The sequence below is a fragment of the Arachis hypogaea genome, chromosome 1, assembly GCF_003086295.3.
Source record: "Arachis hypogaea cultivar Tifrunner chromosome 1, arahy.Tifrunner.gnm2.J5K5, whole genome shotgun sequence".
Lineage (NCBI taxonomy): Eukaryota > Viridiplantae > Streptophyta > Magnoliopsida > Fabales > Fabaceae > Arachis > Arachis hypogaea.
The window spans coordinates 12838559-12863386 of record NC_092036.1 but is presented as its reverse complement, the minus strand read 5'-3'; the positions used below and the strand labels follow the sequence as shown (position 1 = coordinate 12863386).

The 24828-nt window shown below is 29.6% G+C and overlaps 2 protein-coding genes across 3 annotated transcripts; one reads left to right on the top strand and one right to left on the bottom strand.

Annotated features, from left to right (window-relative positions):
* Window positions 1–4404: 4404 nt before the first annotated feature.
* LOC112797632 (kinesin-like protein KIN-14E) lies at window positions 4405–12455 on the top strand. 2 transcript variants are annotated; one of them, XM_025840671.3, is made up of 24 exons: window positions 4405–4904; window positions 5340–5529; window positions 6075–6147; window positions 6305–6436; window positions 6525–6763; window positions 6879–7206; window positions 7289–7388; window positions 7472–7653; window positions 7770–7885; window positions 8015–8117; window positions 8199–8351; window positions 8469–8615; window positions 8729–8929; window positions 9224–9388; window positions 9469–9573; window positions 9684–9824; window positions 9923–10117; window positions 10204–10330; window positions 10431–10633; window positions 10706–10888; window positions 11087–11182; window positions 11293–11490; window positions 11637–11908; window positions 11999–12455. In XM_025840671.3, exons 2-24 carry the CDS (start codon window positions 5354–5356, stop codon window positions 12177–12179), a joined length of 3816 nt encoding a protein of 1271 aa, XP_025696456.1. In that variant the 5' UTR covers window positions 4405–4904; window positions 5340–5353; the 3' UTR covers window positions 12180–12455. The 2 variants fall into 2 exon arrangements, with proteins under 2 accessions (XP_025696456.1, XP_029153504.1); XM_029297671.2 differs by having other exon boundaries at window positions 4429–4904; window positions 5360–5529.
* Window positions 12456–12609: 154 nt separating this feature from the next.
* Window positions 12610–17879, bottom strand: LOC112797641 (subtilisin-like serine-protease S). The gene is made up of 12 exons (XM_025840684.3): window positions 17341–17879; window positions 17140–17234; window positions 16902–16999; window positions 16543–16701; window positions 15954–16065; window positions 15586–15821; window positions 15176–15471; window positions 14883–14977; window positions 14551–14793; window positions 14234–14348; window positions 13824–14007; window positions 12610–13413 (listed from the first exon to the last, which is right to left on the bottom strand). Exons 1-12 carry the CDS (start codon window positions 17422–17424, stop codon window positions 12842–12844), a joined length of 2289 nt encoding a protein of 762 aa, XP_025696469.1. The 5' UTR covers window positions 17425–17879; the 3' UTR covers window positions 12610–12841.
* Between the last annotated feature and the right edge of the window lie 6949 nt (window positions 17880–24828).

The window sequence follows — 24828 nt, the reverse complement described above, 5'->3', positions numbered from 1 at the left end:
AGTTCTTTTACAATAATTTCAGATACAATTATAGGTTTTGCTAACCAATGTTTGGACACCATGTTCAAGGCACACAATAGACATAGTATCTGTAACAAACAAATCTTCAATTAATCTATTGTTCTCTTGTGTTCTTTATAATGATGATAATGTGGTTTACAATTTACAGATTTTGGTATGGAGTGTATCTCTTGCTTTTGTAGACTAAGTATATAAATCCATTAATCCCTTATATAAAAGCGTATAATAGACTTACCCAAAAAAGAAAAGAAGCATATAATAGAGGGGGAAAAGCACATAATGTTTGTGTGACTCTTCTAATAAATTGCAGTTCTTGTGACAACAAATATAACATAGAGGTAGAAGAATGGATCTACAACTTTAACACACTTTATATGATATAAGAAACACATAGTACTATCTTGTTTGTAGTGATCATTTTGAAATGAGAAACTACAAGAGAGTTGGGTCAATATTTGGTTAAGAACCTTGTTGTTACCTCATGTGGACTATAGCATAACATACATCAACATGTGTGAGCAGTGTTGAATTATTGTGTCCATGAGCATCTATTTCGATCTATCTTTGATGAATAACAGCACGAGTTCATCAAATGGAAATTTCCAACCTAAAAAGCATTAAGGGGGACCATTTGATCTGTCGTATTTTTTTATTGATTTCTCCAAGAAGAAAATGTGTTATTTACATATAAAGTTTGTGTCCTGTTTTATGAAAAATAATTAGTTGGATCAAGTGTTATATAACCTAAAATTCTAGAAAATAAAAAATAAACAATTTACGACCAAAAATGAAAAACCAGTTCATTTAAAGGAGGACACTATGAAATAAAAATTTGTCTAAGTGGTTACCTAATGTTGCCTTTTTCCAACTACTAGTGATGATTTGTAATCAAGTTTTTTTTTCCCCTTTTACGGGGTTATTGCAATTTGGTCCACCATACCCCAATTGAAGAGTAAAGACTAAAGAATGCTCCTCAACTTTCTCATGCATGTCTTTATTGCCAAAAGAGACCCCTCCTAGATTGCTCTCCTTGGTTGTTGGTTAGAGTAACTTCTAAGGTTGCCTTGCCTTTCATATTATTATTGTTGTTTAAGTAAATGGTGAAATTTGTCCCGAAAGATTATCCATTTTTAAATTGATTTCTAAAAATTTTTTTCATCAAATTTATTCTTTAATAATTTTAAATTAGTCATATTAGTCTTTTCGTCATTTCTATTATTTATAGTGTCAGAGTTTGCTATTATGAAATGTTAAATGACAGCACAATACACACCTAATAATTTTAATTGGTTATTAATATAATAAATTTATCAAATTAAATTAAATCAACTCCAATTTGAGAAAATTTAATCCTCAAGATCCCTTTCATTTAAGGTTAATTTTGATTCAATTGTATAAACTTATTACAGTGATAACTAATTAGGACCGTTAGGTATATGCTATGATTAGGATAGTATTATGTCACATAAAAATTTTTTGACATAGAAAGTAATTAAAAGACTAATATAACTAATTTAAAATTTTTAAAAGATAAATTTAATTAAAAAATATTTTAAAAACTAATTTAAAAAATAAATAATCTTTCAAAATAAATTTGACTATTTATTCGTTTTCCTTTCTGTTTTGCATAAATGTTGAAACAAGCTAAGGACAAATATTTCATTCACAATGCGGCTCATATGTTTTTGAAATATTTATACGGAGTCAAAATAGAGTGACCATTCTCGTGAATCATATAACTTCACATTAATTAAACCCTTCGTTTTAATTTCCTTCACTTCTTTGCAATGCCTTGGAGTTTTATTTTATTTTTATTTGATTACATTCCACAGGCCCTAGCCGGCAACCTTGGGAATTTATTGGCCATGTGTACAACTTTGGCTACTAAGACGAGAATATATCTCTCCAAAAAAAAAAAAAAAATAAAGAAAAGAAGATCTTATTGCAATTAATTTATTATTATTGTTATTATTATTTGGCTCTTTCTTTTTCTGAATGAGTCCATTTCAGTTATTTATTAATTCTCTTGATCTATGTAATGAATTTGAGGACAAGTTGAACAATATTGTGAATTAATTAGTTAGCTTCAGTGACTTGTAGTTGTAGAATAAGGCATGATAAAAAATGGAAAAAATGTTTCTTGAACATGTATTTCGGACTAGGCAGTAGGGATCATATGAAGAACATTTGATAATATTTTAGCATGTTAAAATTGAATGGTTAATTATTTCATAAAATCTCTTGAGATGTGGAGAAGTCAATATGTTCCAATTTATTATTTATCTGAAATTACTGCCTGTAACTATGCTGTTAATTGCATATTTGCATATTATTATAAAATGAGAGGTTGGTTAAAAAATTAAAAGAATTATTTTATTAGAGCTTGAGTTAGTACTAAAATATTTTTCTCTAAAATTAAAAATAGTTGCTGACGGTTCAATAGCTTCAAATCATTTTTCTTTGATGCTGCTAATAATAATAAAAAATGCTTAAAGGAATTGAAGAGAAACATAATATAAACACAACTTCTTCAAAAACAAAATTCTCTTTTAATTAATATTCTTTATCACATATAATTTATAAAAACAAAATTGGTCATGTGTTTGAAAAAACAAAATTCATTTTCCTTACTATATAAGAATTAATATCTTTTGTGCTAAGTTAATAAAATGCTTTTTTCTTTTTCATTATTAATTTCTTTTCCTGTTTTTGCCTTTTATTATCATTGGTTATCATCATATTTCCAAGCCTTTTTAATCCATCAATAATTTATTTTGAATCTCACGCATAACCCCACAGAACATTACTCCAAATTTAATATTGTAAGTAAGCTTCATAGTTTATAATGTATTAATCTGATCAATCATTTCTTTGAGATGATTATTCAATTAATAACTTTGACAAGTAAATTTTATTCATGATAAATTTCTTAAAAATAGAAGCACTTCAATAAAAAAATAAAATAAAAGAGTATATCTAATAATTAAATAAGAATTCCAATTTACAGGCTTCAATCTTATAACACATTTATGGTACAGGATGATGAACAACTCACAACTTGCAATTTCAAAATGGGTGATAAATGTTGATAAAGAGAGGGCATAGCATGCCATATTTAGACTGAGATATTGATATGAAATTTCTAGATTTTGAATAGAAAGAAGAAAAAAAGAAATTATTGGTTATTAATATAATGAAACACCATAGATAGATTAATGTAATCACAAATTCACAATTAATAAGACAATACATAATAGTAACTTTTAAGATATAACTCACTACCAATTTAAATTCTTATCTTTAAAATAACTTGTTTAGTTATATATATATATACATACACCATTTGGAAGAAGGGTGATGAGTTCTTCATGTGAATGAGTCACTTGAGACGAATCTTTAGAGGGACAAAACAGCACAAAGGTTGTGGGTCCAATGTTATTAGCTACTTCAAATTATGTACACATGATTTCTGGTTTATACCTGTCCTTTTGGCTATGGCCATTGGCCTGTAACTAAATTAATTTAGAGGAAAAGAATAGTTGCATACCAAAAAGATTTTTATTTTATATCAAAGTTTCAGACTTTCAACAGAAGGAAATGTTACTTTTCATGTTATTTTAAGTATGCAATTACATCAACAATCATGCTTGAATCATGCAAAAACCATTGAACAGTGTATTATTATTATTATATTTGATTCTGTGTCTACATAGTATATGATACATTCTCATAATAATAGCTGAAAAAAAAAAGTCAAGATTATTCCAAAACTATAAATGAATTGGATTGGATATAATTTAATGTCAATACTCAATTGTTCAATCAATTATATTATGATTTGATTATCGGATGAAATATTATAAAAGTTGCACATAAAAAATCTAAATATCTGCATATCATCATTATTAAAATTATTATTATATATGTTAAAAATTAATTTCAGAAATATTATTTATATTAGGTTATAACAATACAAAATACATATTTGGTTAGCCACAACTGAAATGTGAAGGGTAGGGGTAAAAAACTCTTCATTTCACCCAACAAGCATATTGAGAATCAAGATTTCCTATTTTCTCTTTATATATTAAAAAAAATCTAATTCCATATTAGGTTTAATTTGAATTTTTGAATAATTTGACTATCATTTAATTATATTCTTTTATTTACATAAATATTTAAGTGGAAAAATCAATTAAAATAACTAGTATTAAAAATTTATAAAATCACCATATATAATTAAATAAAAACATGAAAATCTTCATTCAAATTAAACTGTTAATATAATTTTTGCATTTAAACTAAAGTGTTAGTATAATCAGCTCTTTAATTCGGCCATAATATTGAATTATCTATTTAATTATATTTGTTTTTGGCATATATGAGAGGGAAGGAAGCAATGAAGGAGAAAGTGACATGAAGTTGCAGCTTTTCATTTGTTTTGTGTCTGAACTCTGAACTCTCAAAACAGTGATTTTGAAATTTAAATAAACACAAACTCTGCATTTGCATTTGCATTTGCATTTGGAGTCTCTTGTATTTCTTTCAACACCAACGCTTCTTCATTACTTCTTTCTTTAAAGAACCATCAACGCCAACAACAACCATTTGCCACAATGCTTATTGATTCTCAATCCACAACAAAGACCTCATTTTGATTTTGATTTTTTATTTTTGTTCTGATTTTCTTTAAACCCACAAAAACAAAGCTAAAGCTTTCATAAAGCTATTGTACTTTCTCTCACATCACACTCTAAACTCATTTTCTCTCTCTTTCCAAACCCATTGGACTGTTTCTGACTTCATCCTCAGAGATCTTTTTCTCTCTTCAACCTTTTTCAGACACAATTTGTTGTTGCTACTCTCTTGGTGGTGTTCTAAAGGTTGGATTTTCCCTCCTCCAAGTTGTGCCCTATTTTATTTCAGCTCAAAATCTCTCCTTTAAACTGTTCAGTGTGATTTTTTTCCAATTTCTGGTGAATGCTGAGGTGGGTGTGTACCAAGTTTCAGCTCAAAAACCTGTTTTTAATTGGGCCGGGGGGGGGGGTGCTTAGTTTGAAGCTTGAAAAGCATTTTGGTCCCTTGGGGTGTGTTTGGAGATTTTGACAAATGGGATTTTCATCATAGCAGTTTTTCTATGCAGTTCTGTCTATTTTTCTTGTTTCATATTAATTTCATGAAGTTCCTGAATGTCACATGCTTGATTCATGGTTGCAAGTGTTTTGTACTTTCAGCATTGTTCAATTGTGTGTGTGCCTATGTGTCTGTGTTTTGGCCTCTCTCTTTTTAGGTGTTTAAGTGTGCTTTTTATTTTTTAGGTTTCCATTTTGTCATGCAGAACAGTTTCAGATATCCAGAAAGTAAAATGACCATGGATATGCCGTCATCAATGGGAAACAGATCTTCCTTTGGCTCTAGCAATGGCAATGAGGATACACCTGTTCACCCCTATGCTAATGTCTCTAATGGTGATGACTATGACAGTGATAGCTCCAATTTTGCTCCACAGTGAGTATCATCCTTTATTTTGGAGTTACATTGATAAAAGTGATGATCTGCATTGTAGTGTTTGATAAAGATTACAAATTACTTTGCTAGAATTTAGCATATATATCTTCTGAATTATAGGGTATTATTAAATTCTCCTTTACATTTCATCTTGATATATTGCAATGTTATATTTGATGTCAAGAATGGGATTTGTATTTTTATATATCGTGATCCCTTGAACATCAGGGGGAGGCAAAGGGTGCTTATATAACTTCTGCTTTTACCTTTATATATTTATCACTTGTATAACTCACACATGTTTGGAGCTTTGTTTCAATGATGCGGCAATTTCACCTCTACACACACATCTATCCTATATCAACTTTAACTTTATGCCATCAAACAATATTCTTGTTTATGATCATTCTTACCCTTTGCAGCATGCTTATTTTGCATCTTCCCTTTAACTAAGTGGCCATTTTCATAACAAGATAGAGAAAGTTTGCTGTTTGCTATCATGCAATGCGCTGCAGTTGATAATTTGGTTTTTGATTTGTGTGCAGCACACCATCAACTATGTCAATGGCTATTCCAGCAGAACTTGCTGGAGCTGTACCCTTAATTGACAAATTCCAGGTGGGGGAAATAGCTATAATTATAATTTACTTATATAATACTGCTTCCGTATCAATGATCTTTGTCTAACTGATTACCTAAATGAATGTGTTTTTGAATTTCTTGCATTATGCGTATAAGGGCTTCACCAAGTTTCTTTTGATGTTACTTGTCATAGGTGGACGGATTTCTGAAATTAATGCAGAAACAAATCCATTCTGCTGGGAAACGTGGATTTTTCTCTAAAAAATCTGTAGGTCCTCAAACTCGAGAGAAGTTTACATTTGAGGACATGCTTTGTTTCCAAAAGGTAGTTAAATCAAATACCAAGTTCCCTGAATATTTATGACTAAAATTCTTTTCCGACTTAAGAAGAGCTAATTCATTGATTCGTGTAGGATCCAATACCAACATCATTGCTCAAGATAAATAGTGATTTAGTAAGCCGGGCAACAAAACTTTTCCAGATTATTCTGAAATACATGGGAGTTGATTCGTCTGATCGTGTAACTCCAATAAGCTTAGATGAACGAGTTGAGCTTGTTGCTAAGCTATATAAGCAAAGTTTGAAGCGTTCAGAACTTCGAGATGAACTTTTTGTTCAGATATCAAAACAAACAAGAAATAACCCTGAGAGGTGTGCAACTTAAACATTTAGTATCCAATGTTACACTATATGGTTTTTGGTTATTGAAGCTATTTTTTTGTTTATTCTATACTAATGCTTAATACATATTTTGTCTTGTAACCAGGCAATACTTGATTAAAGCATGGGAGCTCATGTATTTATGTGCATCTTCCATGCCTCCTAGTAAAGATATAGGGGGTTATTTGTCGGAATATGTCCATAACGTAGCACATGGTGCAGCTACTGATTCTGAGATCCAAGCTCTTGCATTAAATACATTAAATGCTTTAAAGCGCTCTGTCAAGGCTGGTCCTAGGAACATAACACCCGGTCGTGAGGAGATTGAAGCTTTGATGACTGGGAGAAAGCTTACGACCATAGTGTTCTTCTTGGATGAAACTTTTGAAGAAATTACGTATGACATGTCAACAACAGTTGCTGATGCTGTTGAGGTACTTTGAAAATTTTATATCTATTTGCTATCAAGGAACTATTTTTTGCATTGTTTATTCCTTAACAGCATATTTGCTACAGGAACTTGCAGGGCTTATTAAACTGTCAACTTATTCGACCTTTAGTCTGTTTGAATGTCACAAGGTCGTTACCGGCTCCAAATCATCCGACCCTGGGAATGGCATGTCCTTTTTTGACCTCTTCATGATTGTATAATATATAGCTAAAAAGCAGTAGTCTAACTGCTCCTTTTATTGTTACCAGAGGAGTATGTCGGCCTTGATGATAACAAATATATTGGGGATCTCTTGGCGGAATTTAAAGCAGCAAAGGATCGGAGTAAGGGAGAAATATTGCATTGCAAACTGATATTCAAGAAAAAGTTATTCCGTGAGTCAGACGAAGCAGTGACAGATCCAATGTTTGTGCAATTGTCTTATGTTCAGGTAAGTCCTTCCTCTTTGAAGTCTTACAAAGTAATAAAAGTTTATATAGTTTATTTTTAAGGCCGCAATTAACTTCTTCAAGTTATTCAATTTCATGCTTGGATGTGTTATTACAGTTGCAGCATGATTATATTTTGGGCAATTATCCTATTGGAAAGGATGATGCTGCTCAGCTTTCTGCATTACAAATCTTGGCTGAGATTGGATTTCTTAGCTCACCTGAAGCATGCACGTATGTGATTCTCATTATCTTAATAGTGTCTTAGTGTCATTTAAATATTTTCATAGCAAGTGAACTTGTCATTTTTCCATTTTCTGTAGTCTCACAACTTAAGCTGACTGATAATTCTTGATTTCTCAGTGACTGGAATTCACTTTTGGAGCGATTCCTTCCACGACAAATTGCAATGACACGAGCAAAACGGGAATGGGAGATGGACATTCTTTCTCGTTATCATTCACTGGTATGGGATTGTTCTATAATCGGATATTTACTTCTGTCATAAGCTTCGCAGTTGTTCATAGGAATTCTCTCTTTTTCATAGGAACATCTCAACAAAGATGATGCAAGACAACAATTTCTACGTATATTGAGAGCACTTCCTTATGGGAATTCTGTTTTCTTCAATGTTCGTAAGATTGATGATCCTATTGGACTCTTGCCTGGACGAATAATATTAGGAATTAACAAAAGAGGGGTAAGTTTATTTAACACAAATTACTGGTTAAAAATATAACATTATGCAATATACAATTGTACATGGTTAAAGATGAATTATGCTTTTAATTTGTGTTTTCCTTGATCAATTGTCTAGATTCATTTTTTCCGTCCAGTTCCAAAGGAATATTTGCACTCCGCTGAGTTGAGAGACATAATGCAATTTGGAAGTAGTAATACCGCAGTATTTTTTAAAATGCGAGTTGCTGGTGTTCTTCACATATTCCAGTTTGAAACCAAGCAGGTATGATATCTTCATGGTGCTACACAATCCCCTTATACGAACTTGAATAATCATTAGCATATATCTCACTTATGCATTAATTTTTCTTACCGATATTTTTACCTTCATTGCAGGGGGAAGAAATTTGTGTAGCACTTCAAACACATATAAATGATGTAATGCTGCGCCGCTATTCAAAAGCACGGTCTGCTGCTACTGGTTCTTTGAATGGGGATACTTCTAATAATTTTAAGCCTCCTAACTTGGAGTTGTATGAGAAGCGTGTTAAAGATTTATCAAAGCTTGCTGAAGAATCGCAAAAAAATGTTGATCAAGTAAGTTTAAGATTCTAGTTGTACAATAAATATGAAATAAAATCTATGATTCATTTTTGTGGCTTGTTACATTGTAAAGAAACCTATAAGGCTTAGTTGCTTCAATTTTCTAAGTAAATATTTTTGGTAATAGTTGTTTTTGCTTGTCCTCCAGTATATTTAGGATACTTGCTTCTTGCCTAAAGTTATCAATGAAAAAAAAGAAAAGGAAAGAAGAAACTTTCCATATCTTATGGGGTGTATAATTCACGTTTTTCTGTAAATAATAATCATGTTTTGCATTATCTTGGGTAGTTGTATCAAGAATTGCATGAAAAGCAAAAACAAGAAGAGACGATGCAAGAAGAATTGGAGGGCTTGAAAGAATCCTTAAATGCTGATCGGAAAAATCTCGAGGAAGTTTCGAATGATCGTGATAGACTTAGATCATTATGCAGTGAAAAAGATAAGGCACTTCAGGTGAAAGTCTTGAATTCATGGAATGAGCTAAACCTTCTTTTTATCTTCTTATTTACCTTACTAATTATGATCTTCACTAGGCTGCAATTCTTGAGAAAAAGAACATGGAAGCAAAGATGGCCAAATTGAATAATCTAGTAGTAGAGAATGCTGCCAAAAAGGAACTCATTGGAACAAATAATCAAGTAAGATACTGTATGAAGTGTTATTCAATATCATACCGTCAATTCATCTCTCTGATTAAACTTGTCATTTTTAAGTTTATAAACTATGTACTTTGGATGACATCTAATAGGTCTCACAAAAGCTTGAAAGTGAACTAAAACTTTGTAAAGAGGAGTTGCAAGCAGCTGAAGAAACTATCAAAAGCTTAACGGATGAAAAAGTGATTTTGGCAGAGAAACTATCTGTGCTTGAGAAGAGAAGTTCTGAAGAGGTGATATAAAAAATAACAAAAATAATCAACATTCTAAATTAAAAACAATTGATTGAATATGATGGTCAATCAATGTGACCCTGTTGGTTGTAATGCAGATTACGTCTCTTCAACGGAAACTTGAGCAAGAACGCAAGCTTACAAAGTCTCAAGTGTTTGAGCTTGAAAAGAAGCTAGAAGGGCTTAGACAAGAATTAGTGCTTGCAAAGTCTAATATTTCAGTAAAGGACTCTGAGTTGGCTGCTTTGCAAAATAATTTGAAGGAATTAGAAGAATTGAGAGAATTGAAAGAGGTTTGCTTAACTGCTCGAATTGTATATAACTATCTATATGTGCTTCACATTCATTTGATTATATCTGATCATTGTTCATTATTCAGGACATTGATAGAAAGAACGAACAAACGGCTGCTATATTGAAGATGCAAGGGGCTCAACTAGTTGAAATGGAAGCGCTTTATAAGGAAGAACAAGTTTTAAGGAAACGTTATTATAATACAATAGAAGGTGAATAACAAGAACTACATAAGTAGGATATAATTTTGTGAATGTGCTGATATATATGCATTTGACATGTTAACAACTTTGGAACTTGAATTTATTTCAGATATGAAAGGCAAAATTAGAGTTTATTGTCGGCTAAGACCTCTTAGCGAAAAGGAGATTGCCGAGAAAGAAAGACAAGCGCTTGCTGTGGTGGATGAGTTTTCGGTCGAGCATATGTGGAAAGAAGATAAGCCAAAGCAGTATGTATATGACCGTGTGTTTGATGGTGGTGCAAGTCAAGAGAGTGTATTTGATGATACAAAGGCAAGTCTTAGTACAACAACTTATATATTAACTTAGCTCACTTGTTACTGATTTTTATTAATTACAATGCAGTATTTGGTGCAATCTGCTGTGGATGGATATAATGTCTGTATATTTGCTTATGGTCAAACCGGTTCTGGAAAGACATTTACCATCTATGGAAGTGAAAACAACCCCGGACTTACCCCTCGTGCAACGGCCGAGCTTTTTAGAATTTTAAGGAGAGATAATAGCAAGTATGCCTTTTCGTTAAAGGTAAATCCTTTTAAATTGAAAATCATTGAGTTAACTATATAACTTGATCTAGTCAATGTCCAAATGAAGAGTAAATTATATTTTTTATATCTATGTTTTTGTGCATAATATCTGAGGTTCATCATAACCAGTGATAGAAATTATTCAAATGATTCTTATTGTTTTCTTAAATTAACTTTTCTTATATAACCGATACAGGCATACATGGTAGAATTATATCAAGATACCCTTATAGATCTTTTGTTACCTAAGAATGCAAAACATTCAAAGTTGGAGATCAAGAAAGACTCAACGGTAATTATTTCAAATTTATCTTTTAGATTCTATTTGTAATACTAAGCATTTTTTTCAATGTTATCATTCTTGTAATATTAATGACTTCATCTTTAATTCTCTGTTGTTAGGGTATGGTGGCTGTGGAAAATGTAACAGTTCGGCCAATTTCTAAAATAGAAGATTTGAATAATATAATACAAAGAGGATCCGACCGGCGCCATACATCGGGTACACAAATGAATGAAGAAAGTTCAAGATCTCATCTCATTCTATCAGTTGTCATTGAGAGTACCAACCTTCAAAGTCAAGCAGTTGCAAGGGGAAAGGTATTCTTTGGAGTTTTATTTCCTTCAATCTTTGTTATAATATTTTTAAACATTTGACACCATATATAACGAATTTAAGTGACAATGTAAAATATTAATTTTGATTAAAAATTCTGAATATTTACTATTTTGTTGAAATACCACAGTTGAGTTTTGTGGATCTTGCTGGTTCAGAAAGGGTGAAGAAATCGGGTTCAGTAGGTAGCCAACTCAAGGAAGCTCAAAGCATTAACAAATCGTTATCAGCACTTGGGGATGTGATTAGTGCTTTGTCTAATGGTGGTCAACACATTCCTTATAGGAATCACAAATTAACTATGTTAATGAGTGATTCCCTTGGTGGTAATGCTAAAACTCTCATGTTTGTAAATGTTTCTCCAGTAGCATCAAACTTAGACGAGACGCATAACTCGCTTATGTATGTTATTTGATCCTTGCTATATTGATTTTCTTTTATTATTTCTTCTGTTTTGTTTTAACAATATTCTTGTGTTTTATGTTTGTTTAGGTATGCATCGCGAGTGAGGTCAATAGTGAATGATCCTAGCAAGAACGTTTCTTCGAAAGAGATAGCACGACTGAAGAAGTTGGTTGCTTACTGGAAAGAGCAGGCTGGTAGAAGAACCGAGGATGAAGAATTGGAAGAAATTCAAGAAGAAAGACCAATTAAAGACAGGACAAGCTGGTAAAAGGCTTGAGCATGAAGTTCTCGGTAGATACTCAAGAATGTTAAACCAAATTGGAAGAACATGTTGGATATAGTCATATGGTCTATTTTCTTTGCGGATTGTTGTATAATCTTACAATTATTAAACATGTTGGAAAGATTTGTAATTTTGTAGAGTGATCTAACTGTATAGCTTAATGATGGTATGTATATATTAATCTTTTTGACTAATGCACATATACATATGTTAAATACTTATTTTAAAAAATGTGCAAGGTTTTCTCTTTCTGGACAGAAATGTGCAAAGTTATTTACTCCATATGTTTGGTACTTTGGTTTCATGAGTTCTTTAATGGGATTAGTGTAATGAGTTGAGGTAGGTAAAAAGTTTGTCCTACAAAATAGGGTGCATAATACAATCAACTTTTGTTATTTCATGCAGGTTCAACATATCTAAAAATAGGAATTAACCATAAATAATAATGGAAGTAACCTCAAAGCATCTACATATATAATTTCTTTGAATTCTGTTTTATATAATGATTGCTTATGCTCCAATCATATAAACTAGTGAACTTTGGCATTGGTCAATAGGAATTCAATATGAATGGTTGTTCTATGGACTATAGTAATCTCAAACTTTTAAACTAACATATATATTTTGCTATATATTTACATGCATTACTATCTGACCAATCCATGATTTGAAGGTGCAACCTTGACAACTATGGGACTTGTGACTTGTGATCTTCTATTCCTCCATGACAAGAACCCAAATCCATAACCCTTTGATGGAGCATTATTCACTTTGAAGTTCACTCTGAACTTGATTTTCTGTCCTAATCTTGAGAATACTAATCTGTTTGGAATAACAGTGACATTAACACCAGGTGGAGAAAGCACTGAAGCTTTGTAAATAGTTCTTGATTTTCCAACATTGGTAACAATCCTAGTTACTGAGGCACTGTCTTTGAGATTTGGCACTGTAATTGATGGATAATTAAGATCAGAAGCAGTTGTGAGTGTTCTATGCTCACATGTGCTGTTGTTGTTCCTTGTGACAAGATGGAGTGAATGCTGATCATAGCCAATTGAACATAGGAATGTGACAAAATCTGATGCCTCTGAATCATAGATGAGACCAGGATCAAGAACTCTTGCAGGGTTCACAAAACCTGATCCGTAGTCAAATGCATTAGCCCTTCTTTGCTGTGGATCTGCACTAATCGGTCTATGGTTCTTGTCCAGAATTGTAGCTGCAAATTGAAGTCATTCATGCCAATGTTCAGTATCTGGGATTTAGATAATCAATTAAGGATTTTTCTTGTTTAAACCACTATTAGGACCTTCGAAAGATTCATTCGTCGAGAAAATAGTCCCTCAAAGATTGATAATCATTCTTGGTATTTGAAAAACTGGTTCCTTTTGACAAATCCACCCAAGAAAGAACCAAATTATAAGCAAACTAATATTTCAAAGGTCAAAACGGCAATTTAGTCAAAACTAACATCAATCTCTAAGAAATTATTTTGTAAGTGAACTAATCTTTCAAGGGTTAAGATGATATAGTACTAAATTTTTCTGTTGCAATTTATCTGATCAAGAAATCTGAAACATAGTTTTAGGGCCCTAGAAACTGACATTAACAATTAGAAAGTGATGTTACCAGTGGTCATGATAGCAGATTTGATAGCAGATGGAGACCATGAAGGATGTACAGCTTTGACTATGGTTGCAATTCCTGTGACATGAGGACAAGCCATGGAAGTTCCAGAGAGAATATTGAAGGTGTTTCCAGCTGCTGGAGACCATGCTGCAAGTATATTCAGTCCTGGTGCAGTCACATCAGGCTATGTAACATTACAAGTACAGTGTCAGAACAAGTCCAAGAATGAAATGAAAGACAATCATTCTGTTTCCTTTTACCTATCCATGTTATTTTTCAGTATATCCTTCGATTAATGCATATATATTGACCTAAGGATGTATAAAAGAAAAAACAATGACAAACAAAAGGGGACAAAAGGAGTATTCAATGAATGTTGTAAAGAAGGCAAAGATGAAAGGGAGTATCACCTTCAAAATTTCAGGGTTGAGTGCATTGGGGCCTTTAGAAGAAAATGATGCTACACGTGGCGCAGGCTGGGCTCCTAGAACTGTCTTTGCTTTGAAAATCCTTGACATAGGAGTACTGTTTCACCATATAACAAACAACATGATGCTTGGTAAGACTATGTAGATAATGCAGAAAAAGCATAGCTTATTTAGGAAGATATATGATAATTGTATTCATAATTTTATATATCATGTTGAACATCTAAGATCATATATAGATAACTAAGTATTTTAGTTACATTTCTAGCAGATGTGAATTGAGAGGTTATGAAACAAACCGTGTTCTTCTGAGATAAGATAGAATCCTTGCTCCAATTCTCTTTCCAACAATAGCTGAGGGGATCACAAATGGAATTGCAACATCCTGATCTGTCTCATCAATGAGTATCATTCCAACTCCTCCGGCATCTTTCACTATCTTGCTCTTTGCCACCTTTGATTCTGTTGAACTCTCTACATGCCTACACACTAGCACTTTCCCTTTGGTCTTGGTCTTATTAAGAGAGCTCTCTAAACAGTAACTACAGAAAACACAACAAAATCTAACTTAAAAGGCCATTTTCTTGAACTGGTTTCTTCATAGTTCTTACTTTTAAGTACCTTGCTTCACCTGGATTGATAAGGGGTAAAGTATCCTGCAAAGGCTTCAGAAGCAGATATTATACTTGTGGAAGCATTCATTTCTGAGATACTAAGACTTTCACCCTGTTTCATTAATCATAGCAAACTAATCAAGGGACTAATAATTTGTATGAACAAAGTGCACCTTTGAAAAGAAACTAGTAAGATTGAGAATTCATTTCGTAGATACAACTCTAACATCTCATATTCAGGCATACTCCCAAATACGAGATATTAGATTTGTATCCACGCAAGAATCTCTTTTTGACTAAGAATATTTACCATGATTCTAACACCATTTCCAAAAATGATGTCGGAAGTGAAATCCCTGTCTGTTGAGCTGGCAGCAACAGTGAGGATCCATGGGGCAAGATTAGTGGCAGAGGCAGGGTGGCCTTCATTGCCAGCTGATGCCACAACAAGAACACCACGGCTGGCAGCATGAAATGACCCCACAGATATTGCATCACTGAAATAGTCTCCTTGTGGAGACTCAGCTCCAAGAGATAGTGACAAAATGTGAACCCCATCTCTTATTGCATCATCAAATGCAGCTAGCAAGTCCACATCATAGCAACCTGCTACATAATAATTCTATGACTAAAATACCCTCTTTAGGATCTGAAAATATAAAACAAGAATAGAAAACATGATCAACTAGGAATTAAGGAGGTAACTAATAATATCAGAACCTGAATCCCAACATGTCTTGTACACAGCAATTCTAGCCATAGGTGCACCTCCCCTGGCTCCTCCAGCTGCCAGCCCCATATAGTTCATGTTTGCCACATAGCGCCCTGCAGCTATGGATGCTGTATGGCTACCATGGCCGGTGCTATCCCTTGCAGATCTGAATGAGATCTTTGCATCTGAACCTTCCTCTTCAGCTTCATATCCGCTCTTATAGTATCTAGCTCCAATTACTTTCCTGTTCCATAAATTTTATTAATATTATTAACAAATAAAAGATGTCATCCTCATGGTTTTATCTATGATGTGAAATGAAGGGGAAAAGAAGAATAAAATTGGTGAGAAGATAAGTTTCAATTGAATCAAAAACCTGTTGCAAGTTGAAGAATTGAATGCTTCTCCTGGTTGACATTTTCCCTTCCATCCAGGTGGCACTGGAGGCATGTCAGTGTCAATGAAGCTTGGGGATTCAGGCCAAATTCCTATGTGAATAATAGTAGGTGATTCCATTAGCAAAATCCAAGTAATTATGGTCTTCAACAAAGCAAGCTCCTTAAGATATTTTGTTGTGTGTTTGATAAACCTTAAGAGTAATTGTGAATGTGTGATTACCCTCTTCATTAGAAAGAATGTCACTACCTTAATTATGTTCCACTGTCATTAATTATAGCTTCCTTAAGATTCTACTGCTAGAAGAAGAAATATAAAGGGGGGCAGAGTTTCTGACACAAAAGTAATAAATGAAAGGCTAATATGGAAGTTGTGTACTAAAACTGGAACTGGAAGTTGAAGTTCTTCTGAACCAAAGAATTAATGCCTATATGGTACTTCTAAGGGAAAAAGGTCTCAAATTTATTATTATTCTGAGCCTGTAGGGGGTCAAGAAATTTAATGCAACAAGAACTACTGTCTACTATGACACTTTTACTAAAAATAGTAACACTTGTTGGTTACTTTACCAGTATCAATGAAACCAATTATGATATTTTCTTGGTTCCTTATGGAGTAGCCAAGAGTCTCCATGGTTTGGTCATCAAGAAGCCCCATGAAGTCCCATGAATGAGTTGTATGCAGCTTTCTCTTGGAATTGGGGAACACAGAAACCACTTCTGGCATTTCTGCTCAAATTTAAACACAATAGAAAAGCTATTACATTAGACACTACTACTAATCTTGGTCTAAATGGATCAAAGGAAAAAAGTATTATTTTACTTCATCTATTCTATAATTCTATCAAACAAAATATTTGGTACATTCATAACTAACTGTGATACAGATGATTTGCAAATCAAATAGAAGGAAAATCTCAATGGCATACTTGAAATATGATAAGCTTGTTCATCAGTGAGCTTGGCTGCAAATCCTTTAAAACCATGCTTGTAGCTATAAACATGAGAAGCTTGTGCTTCCTCAATGCTGCATCAAAACAATTCCAATGACTCAAATCAAATGCTACTGCCACAGATACAGACAACAATAACAAAAAAAAAAAAAAAGTCTAAGGTGGGTCGGCTACATCATAGATTTCAGAAAAAAAAAAAAAAAAAAAAACTGACCTTCCACTATGAACTTCAGCAAGAATTTGATGGTGTTGCTTCAGAATATCATCTGGGTTTTCACCATTGTTGCTTCCCATGTACACTACATAAACCTGCAATACAAGAAACAAATCATAACAAAAGTTCCTCACACACACCAAGAGAAACAAAAAAAAAAGAACATGGGACATAAAAACAATAACTTGTGCCTGAATTTACCTTAGCAGAAAAGCAAAAGCTAACTTTTTCTGCAACAAGCACTGCAAGAAAGAGATAAAACAACGCACTGCTTCTTCTAGACATTGGTGCTAAAAATGTTGACTGAAAGTTACAAACTTTGGCCTTAAAAACAACAGAAAGTGTATTAACATGTAGTGGGGGCTAAGAAGCAGAAGTATATGAATAATAAAGTGGATAAGAGTGATGAAGACAAAAAAGTTGCAGAAACCAAATTCAGGATTTTGAGTGTGATGATGAGAAAGAAGAGAAAAACAAGAAGAAAGTGGACAATGAGTAACAACCCAGATGGCAAAAGAGCAGAGAGAGAAACATGGTTAAGGTGCCTTATTAGTAGCTGTCATGTGTTCTTAACAAATAATAATAATAATCCAACAAAGTATTATTTAATTTTCTTTTAACTACAAAAAATGAGATGACAGTATGAGAGGAGAAAAAGAATAAAGAAGATGGAGTAGCAGAGCAGTGTAGTAGAAATAGTGTGGCGGCAAAAGGCCAAAATGTACTCTGCTCATGTAATGGGTAAACCTTAAAGCTCATTTAGTGTTTATTTAGACGTTATTAAATCAATAAAAAAAATTTAATAAAAAATAATTTTTTTATTTTTTAATGTGTTTTGATAAATTTTTAATAATAAAATTAAAAATATTAAAAAAATAAAAAATAATTTTTTAAAAGTTATAATATATATTTTTTTTAAAGATTTGTTTTTTAAAAAAGATGTTTTACAAAAGAATATTTTTATTTTATTTTATTTAAATATAATTGATAAATAAAAAAAATTATATAAAATGTTCAAATATAAATTTTTTATTTTTATAAAAAAAATTAAAAAATATCTTTTTCAAGCATAACGACTAAACAAAATGTTAAATAATGGAGAGAGAGAATTTATGAGAAGAGACTTGTTTGGATGAATTTTTAATTTTTTATAAAAAAATTAAGTAACTTTTTTATAAAAAATAAAAATAATTTTAGGTTTAGATATTTTATATAAAAAAAATTATGTATTACTTATATTTAAATATAATCATATAAAAATATTTTTTTATTTATTTATTATATAAAAAATATTTTTTTATTTTTTTAAATAATATAAATTATAACTTCTTAAAAAAAATTTAATACTTTTATTTTTACTATAAAAGATTTTCAAAGTACGTTAAAAAAATAAAAAAGATTTTTTTTTACTAAAAAATTATCTATTAGAATAAAATTAATTAAAATTATCTAGAGTCTCGATAAAATATACTTTGTGAAACTTGAGTATGGTGTTTAAGGATTAGTGGTCTTTGCGTGTGTATATGTGAAGTTGTGATTGAATTTACTACAATTTCTTTTCTTATCTATTAGAGAAATATAAATTATTTTTTAATATTATACTTGATACTTATATATTTGAAAAAAATTTAAGGGTAAATGTCCATATAAAGATAAAAATTTATCCTTTAGTATGAATATATTCTTGGATATCATGCATCATTTTTGTATCTACATAAAAGAATCACTTCAAAAGAAAAGACAAAGGTAAGGACAGAGAGAAAGGGATTGGTGCTTCTTTTTTGTATCAAGACAAAAAACCAGAAAAGCATCTATATTTCATTTCTGGGTGTCTAGTAAAATGTCCATATTGCCCTCTCATTTCCCAAAGACTGTTAAAAAGCAAATGTAATTAACACTCAAGCTTAGTGGAGGCAAGCATGCCAACACCCTTTACTTGTTTTTTGATTCCTCATTTTTAGCATATAAAATTATTATTATAATATCTAATCATTGGTACTTCTTATTCTATATTTTGTCACTTGCTGAGAGCTCAATAAATAATTGAGCTTTCATATATGTGTCTCAATCATCAATAGATTTTTATCTTTTTCAAAAATTTTACATGGTTTTGTCATATATAAATTATTCCTCAGAAATTATATATTAATCATAAAAAGTAGTGCTTTTCTTTAAATAACAATTTATGGTTCTGTAAAACAGTAAAAGGTCTTTTTTGGTTGTGAATTTGTTTTCTTATTAATTCTTTCTTCTTCTTTTTTTTTTTTTGCTCATACACTTTTTTTTTTTTAAAGAATGTTCTTCTTGATAATCTTCTTTGATATACCTTCATCTAAGTCAGAATCATATAAACTACTTAAACATGCGATTTTATATATATGAAGTGCTCTAATTTTCACCACTAATTCAAATGGCTAAAGCCATTAAACCATAAACTATATAATGATTATATATAATGATGGAAAAATATATCAATACTCGTATTACAAAAGAATAAATGAATCAAAATATTAACTAAAAAAAAACTATTGATGATCTACATATCTTTAACTTTACTTTGTATCTCTTTCGATTCTGTTAAAAAATAAAAAGAGTGCAAAGAAACTTTACCGTTACCATGAATCATTCTCATAGAATTTCAGTGCCCAAAAGTCAACATTCTTTTGGATGTGTGTGCAATTTTTATCTTCCTCTAATAATAATAATGATGAGCTTGCTCACAGATATGTACAACCATCGATTACCATCACTATTATTACTTTCCATATTTCTCAAAAATAAAAATAAAAAGAAAAAATAACAAATAGGTTTCGGATCTTTTGTCCTATAGGTATTTTTGTCTTTGACTATTAAAAAATATTTTTAAGTTTTTGATTTTTACAAAATTTAGACGGATCAGTTCCTGACAGAGGCATTTGGACGGATCAGTCTCTAACGGAAACATTTGGACGGAGAGACTGATCTGTCCAAATTTTATAAATATCATAAACTTAAAAGTATTTTTTAATGGTCAGAAACAAAAATGTCTGCAGGACAAAAAGTCAAGGACCTATTTATTTTTTTTTTTCAAAAATTTCGTTAATCATTGTATTACTCCTTGGTAGCTACATGCCAACATTTCAGGGAGTAATTTAATCTTAAATGACATCATTGCATATATATACTATGCTTTATTTCCTCTTCCTCTTGATCTTAATTCTTAGGTATAAGACAAATAGACAACCGTGCATGGCTTCTTGGCATTACACGCCCACACTATTTTGAATTTACTATTTAGTACTTGCAATATAATATTATCATTCTGTGTTATAATTACAAAAAGAGCCCAGCCTATCATGAACTGGATTATGGGATCACCCATCTTCATTGGTTTCACCCAAACAGGCAAATACTTCATAACACAAAAAACATGAAACAATTAGGTAGCATTTATTTTCAAAGATTAAGACGACTGAAATTAAAGAACGGAGATTTAATATTATATTTGATGGTCAAAAATTGAAATTAAAATTTTAGTTTTGAAATAATTTTAGTCTTCTTAGTATATTTAGAAAATGAGGATGTAGTTGACTAAAATCTTTTAAGATGAAAATTAAAATTTTAATAAAAAACTTTTTGAAAATATACTCATTTAATTTTTTAAAATTTAAATTTATTCTTCAATTTCTATATTTATTCAAACATATCACACTTTAATATATTTTATATCAAATATAATATAAAGACTTAATTTAATCTTTATTTTTCAATCTCAGTCTCCTAATTTCAATTTTCTTTCCAAACTCAGCTTTATAATAAGAAATTGGGTAAAAAATATAATTTGACAGTGATAGATTTAATTTTTTAAACCATTTTAAAATGCAAATTTGGTGTACATAGATATATTCTAGTTTCATTTTATTATTATCCCTTTTGTTTTATGGAATTTTTTTTTTACAAAGGGTCTTATAGGCTGTCATCATGATAGAAAGGGTTGACATTATTATTTGCACCGAAACCTTGCCCTTATTATATCTGCAAAATTATTATTGAACTGAAACAATCAATTATAAAGTGTGCATATTTTCTCTGTAGTCGACCACTTTAATCCTTATATTACCACATCTTTTTACTTTCCATTTGTTCCTTTCTTTCATCCCATCAATCATAGGAACATACCCTTTTGGGTTTACTATCATTTTCCAAAACCAAATCATGAATATGATCCCAAGATGTAGATCTCTTCTTTGATAATATAAATGCAGTGATCTAAATTTATAATAATATAGAAAGATGCTGCGTGCATTATGGCTTATTAATTAAAAAATTATGACAGATAATTATATGTATAGATAGTAAAATAGTAATTTGCTACCTAGATGCACCACAGTACTGAAAATGATCTTCAATTCGATCCTCACATGTAAAATTCCCGGTAAATTATTTATATATATATATATATATATATATATATATATATATATATTTTATTGGTTGATATAAATTACAAATAATGAATTAAAGTATAAGCTTAATATACCACTTTAAAATAAAATAGTATATGATATTATTTTAGAAATATCTATAACAATATATAATGTTGATACATAAAATTTGGTGTTCAATTTTCTATTTCCTATTTTAACTCTACTAGCATAATTTAAAATTATTTTGTAATTACTTATTTCACTAATAGTTATAAAACTCACGAATAAATTCGGTTCAATTCTTTACTTTCATAATCTCCTTTTTTTTTTAATTTTTTTTCCAATTCTCCTCCTTTAGCTATGAATTCTGTAATTCTTTACTCCCATAATCTCTTTTTTTTATTTTTTTTTCAATTCTCCTCCTTTAGCTATGAATTCTGTGCGCAATAATTATTTAAATAAGTTTTTGTGATATTTTAAACTAGACAAAGACTATGTCAAAATGTTTATTTTCATTTGGTGTCCAATTTTTTTATTTCTTATTTTAACCCTATTAATATAATTTAAAATTATTTTGCAGTTACTTATTTCACTAACATATTTCACTAACAGTTACAAAATTCACGTATAACTTCTGTTCAATTCTTTACTCCCACAATCTCTTTTTTTTTAATTCTCCTTCTTTATCTTATGAACTCTTTTCTGCACGCAATAATTGTTTAAATAAGTTTTTGTGACGTCTTAAACTAGATAAAAATTATGTCAAAATGTTTATTTTCGTGGCCATATATAAAATGAGAAAAAAATAATTAGAAGTCAACAAGTATTTAACCGGTGGTGATAAATAATTTTTTTTTATAGATATTATTATATTTTGAGGTATTCATTTAAATTATGTTTTGTTTAGTTTTATATCAGTCTTTGTTTGTATCGTGTTGTTTTGAATATGTCTATACTCTGATGGTCTAGCCTACAGTTTAACCTCATTCTAATTATTTTATTAGAATTTTTTTAATCATAATTTATATATATATATATATATATATTTTATAATTTCATCCATTCTCCTGCTTCCTTTTGACATCTCGATGCACTTTGTTATATTTCTCTCGCTACTATTATTTTTTTACCTTCAACTCGATTGCATCGTATCCATCACTACAAATTTCATTTAATTTTACTGCCGTTATTAAGTTTAATGTATAACTTTCATCTATATTTTTTCTTTAATTTACTTACCCAATTAATATTTTCATCATTTTTTTACTTTTTTAATTTGTCCCTAATATTTCACGTACAAAAATAGTGCTATGTCTTTTTTTTCTTATCAATGAAGAACTAATTTCTTTTTATCTTATATGTATTTTTTATTTTTGTGAATCTATACCTGTCAATGATGAATTGGAAAAGTCTAATATTTTATTAAATTCATTTTTTTCTTTTTAAATTATTTCATATGGGATAAATTATTTTTTTAATTTTTAAATTATTAATTATATAGATAATTATATTTAAAAATTGAGTATATTAATATTTATTTTTAAATTAAACTAAAATAAATGAATTATATTACAAAAACATAATTTATTTTGACTTCTATAATATCATTTGTTTGACATATGGGACTGGTTATTAATTATATAGAGAATTATATTTAAAATTTGAGTACATTAATATTTATTTTTAACTTAAACTAAAATAAATGAATTATATTACAAAAACATAATTTATTTTGACTTCTATAATATTATTTGTTTGACATATGGGACTGATTATTTGATTAACATATAAAAGATGTAACATAAATACTTGGTGATAATTAATTATGGTTGGTAAAAAATAATAAAAAATAAAAAATATAAACAAATAGTTTTGAAAAATAATAAAATTAAAGAAAATTTAAAAAATTAAAAATAAAAATAAAATATTTTTTATCAATTAAAATTATGCATGAAGATAAAGAGTGCTTTGAATATAAATTTTTATCCCCACCTTAAATTAAATACTATTAAAAATAAATAATTAAAATTAATAACGTTTATAAATAATTAATTTGTAAATAATATTTTTAAATTTTTGTTTTAATTTTGTTACACATAATAACAACATAATAAATTTGTTTAATATCTTATTTAATTTAAATTTATAAATTTTATACATTCTAAAAGTTAATTTGATAATTTGGATAAAAATTTTAAATACTTTATGTCTTACTTTTTCTAACAAAATTTCAACAACTCATAAAAGTTAACAGGATAGATGGTTATAAATCAAAGTGATACAATATTAAAAGTTGCAATATTAAGACTTGGTGATAATTAATTTGAAGAGAAGGGGAAGGAGAAGGAAAAATCGAAAAAGGAGAACAAGGTAATATAATAATAATAATGGCGATGAGACAATAACATGTATGTGTATAGAGAATAATAGTAAGAGAAAGAATAGTGTTTGAAATATAAATTAATAATTTTGAAAAGTAAATAAAAATTAAAAAGAAAAATAAAATATTTTTTAACAATAGTAAGGGGATATAATAAAAATATAAATTAATAATTTTGAAAAGTAAATAAAAATTAAAAAGAAAAATAAAATATTTTTTAACAATTGAAATTATGCATAAAGATAGAGAGTGCTTTGAATATAAATTTTTATCTCGACTTTAAATTAAATACTATTAAAAATAAATAATCAAACTTAATAACGTTTATAAATAGTTAATTTGTAAATAATGTTTTTAATTTTTTATTTTGATTTTGTTACACATAATTTTTTATTGAATAATTTATATAGTTATTTTTATGGTCAATAAATCTGACAGTTTTTCTAGACTCAATAAATTATTGATAAGGAGATGTATGATGAAGTACGAAAGATTTTTTTTAGATACATAATTTTTATACCTCCTATTTTTTATTAATTATTCTTATAGTTTGATATTTAAAACAAAAAAAAATAAGCATTCTCATTTATTATATTTTTCTATTATTTATAAAAAAATAAGGCCTCTTCATATTTAGATTCATATTTTGGCCTACTATTTAAAAAAGATGATGGCAAATATGAATATCCATGACATTTAAATAAAAATTATCTTTTGTAAATAACTAACATGTATTTTGGTTTATATATACTCTTTTTGAATCAATTTAATGTTATTATTATTATTTTTTTAATTATATTTTAGAAAAAAGGTTGAACTTGAGAAATTGTATTTGTTAGTTTTTGATTTATTAAGGAAAGATGTACGTTTGGGTTTGATTTACTAAGAAAGACTTATGTTTTG

Excerpts from the sequence above, each read along its gene's own strand:
- LOC112797641 (XM_025840684.3), bottom strand. The coding sequence starts at position 17,424 with ATGTCTAGAAGAAGCAGTGCGTTGTTTTATCTCTTTCTTGCAGTGCTT. Across the intron at positions 15,822-15,953 it reads AATTCTTCAACTTGCAACAG|GAAAGTAATTGGAGCTAGAT; the intron begins GTTTTTGATTCA and ends TTTATGGAACAG. Across the intron at positions 15,472-15,585 it reads CAAGACATGTTGGGATTCAG|GTTGCTATGATGTGGACTTG; the intron begins GTTCTGATATTA and ends ATTATGTAGCAG.
- LOC112797632 (XM_025840671.3), top strand. The coding sequence starts at position 5,354 with ATGCAGAACAGTTTCAGATATCCAGAAAGTAAAATGACCATGGATATG. Across the intron at positions 6,148-6,304 it reads CCTTAATTGACAAATTCCAG|GTGGACGGATTTCTGAAATT; the intron begins GTGGGGGAAATA and ends TACTTGTCATAG. Across the intron at positions 7,207-7,288 it reads CAGTTGCTGATGCTGTTGAG|GAACTTGCAGGGCTTATTAA; the intron begins GTACTTTGAAAA and ends TATTTGCTACAG.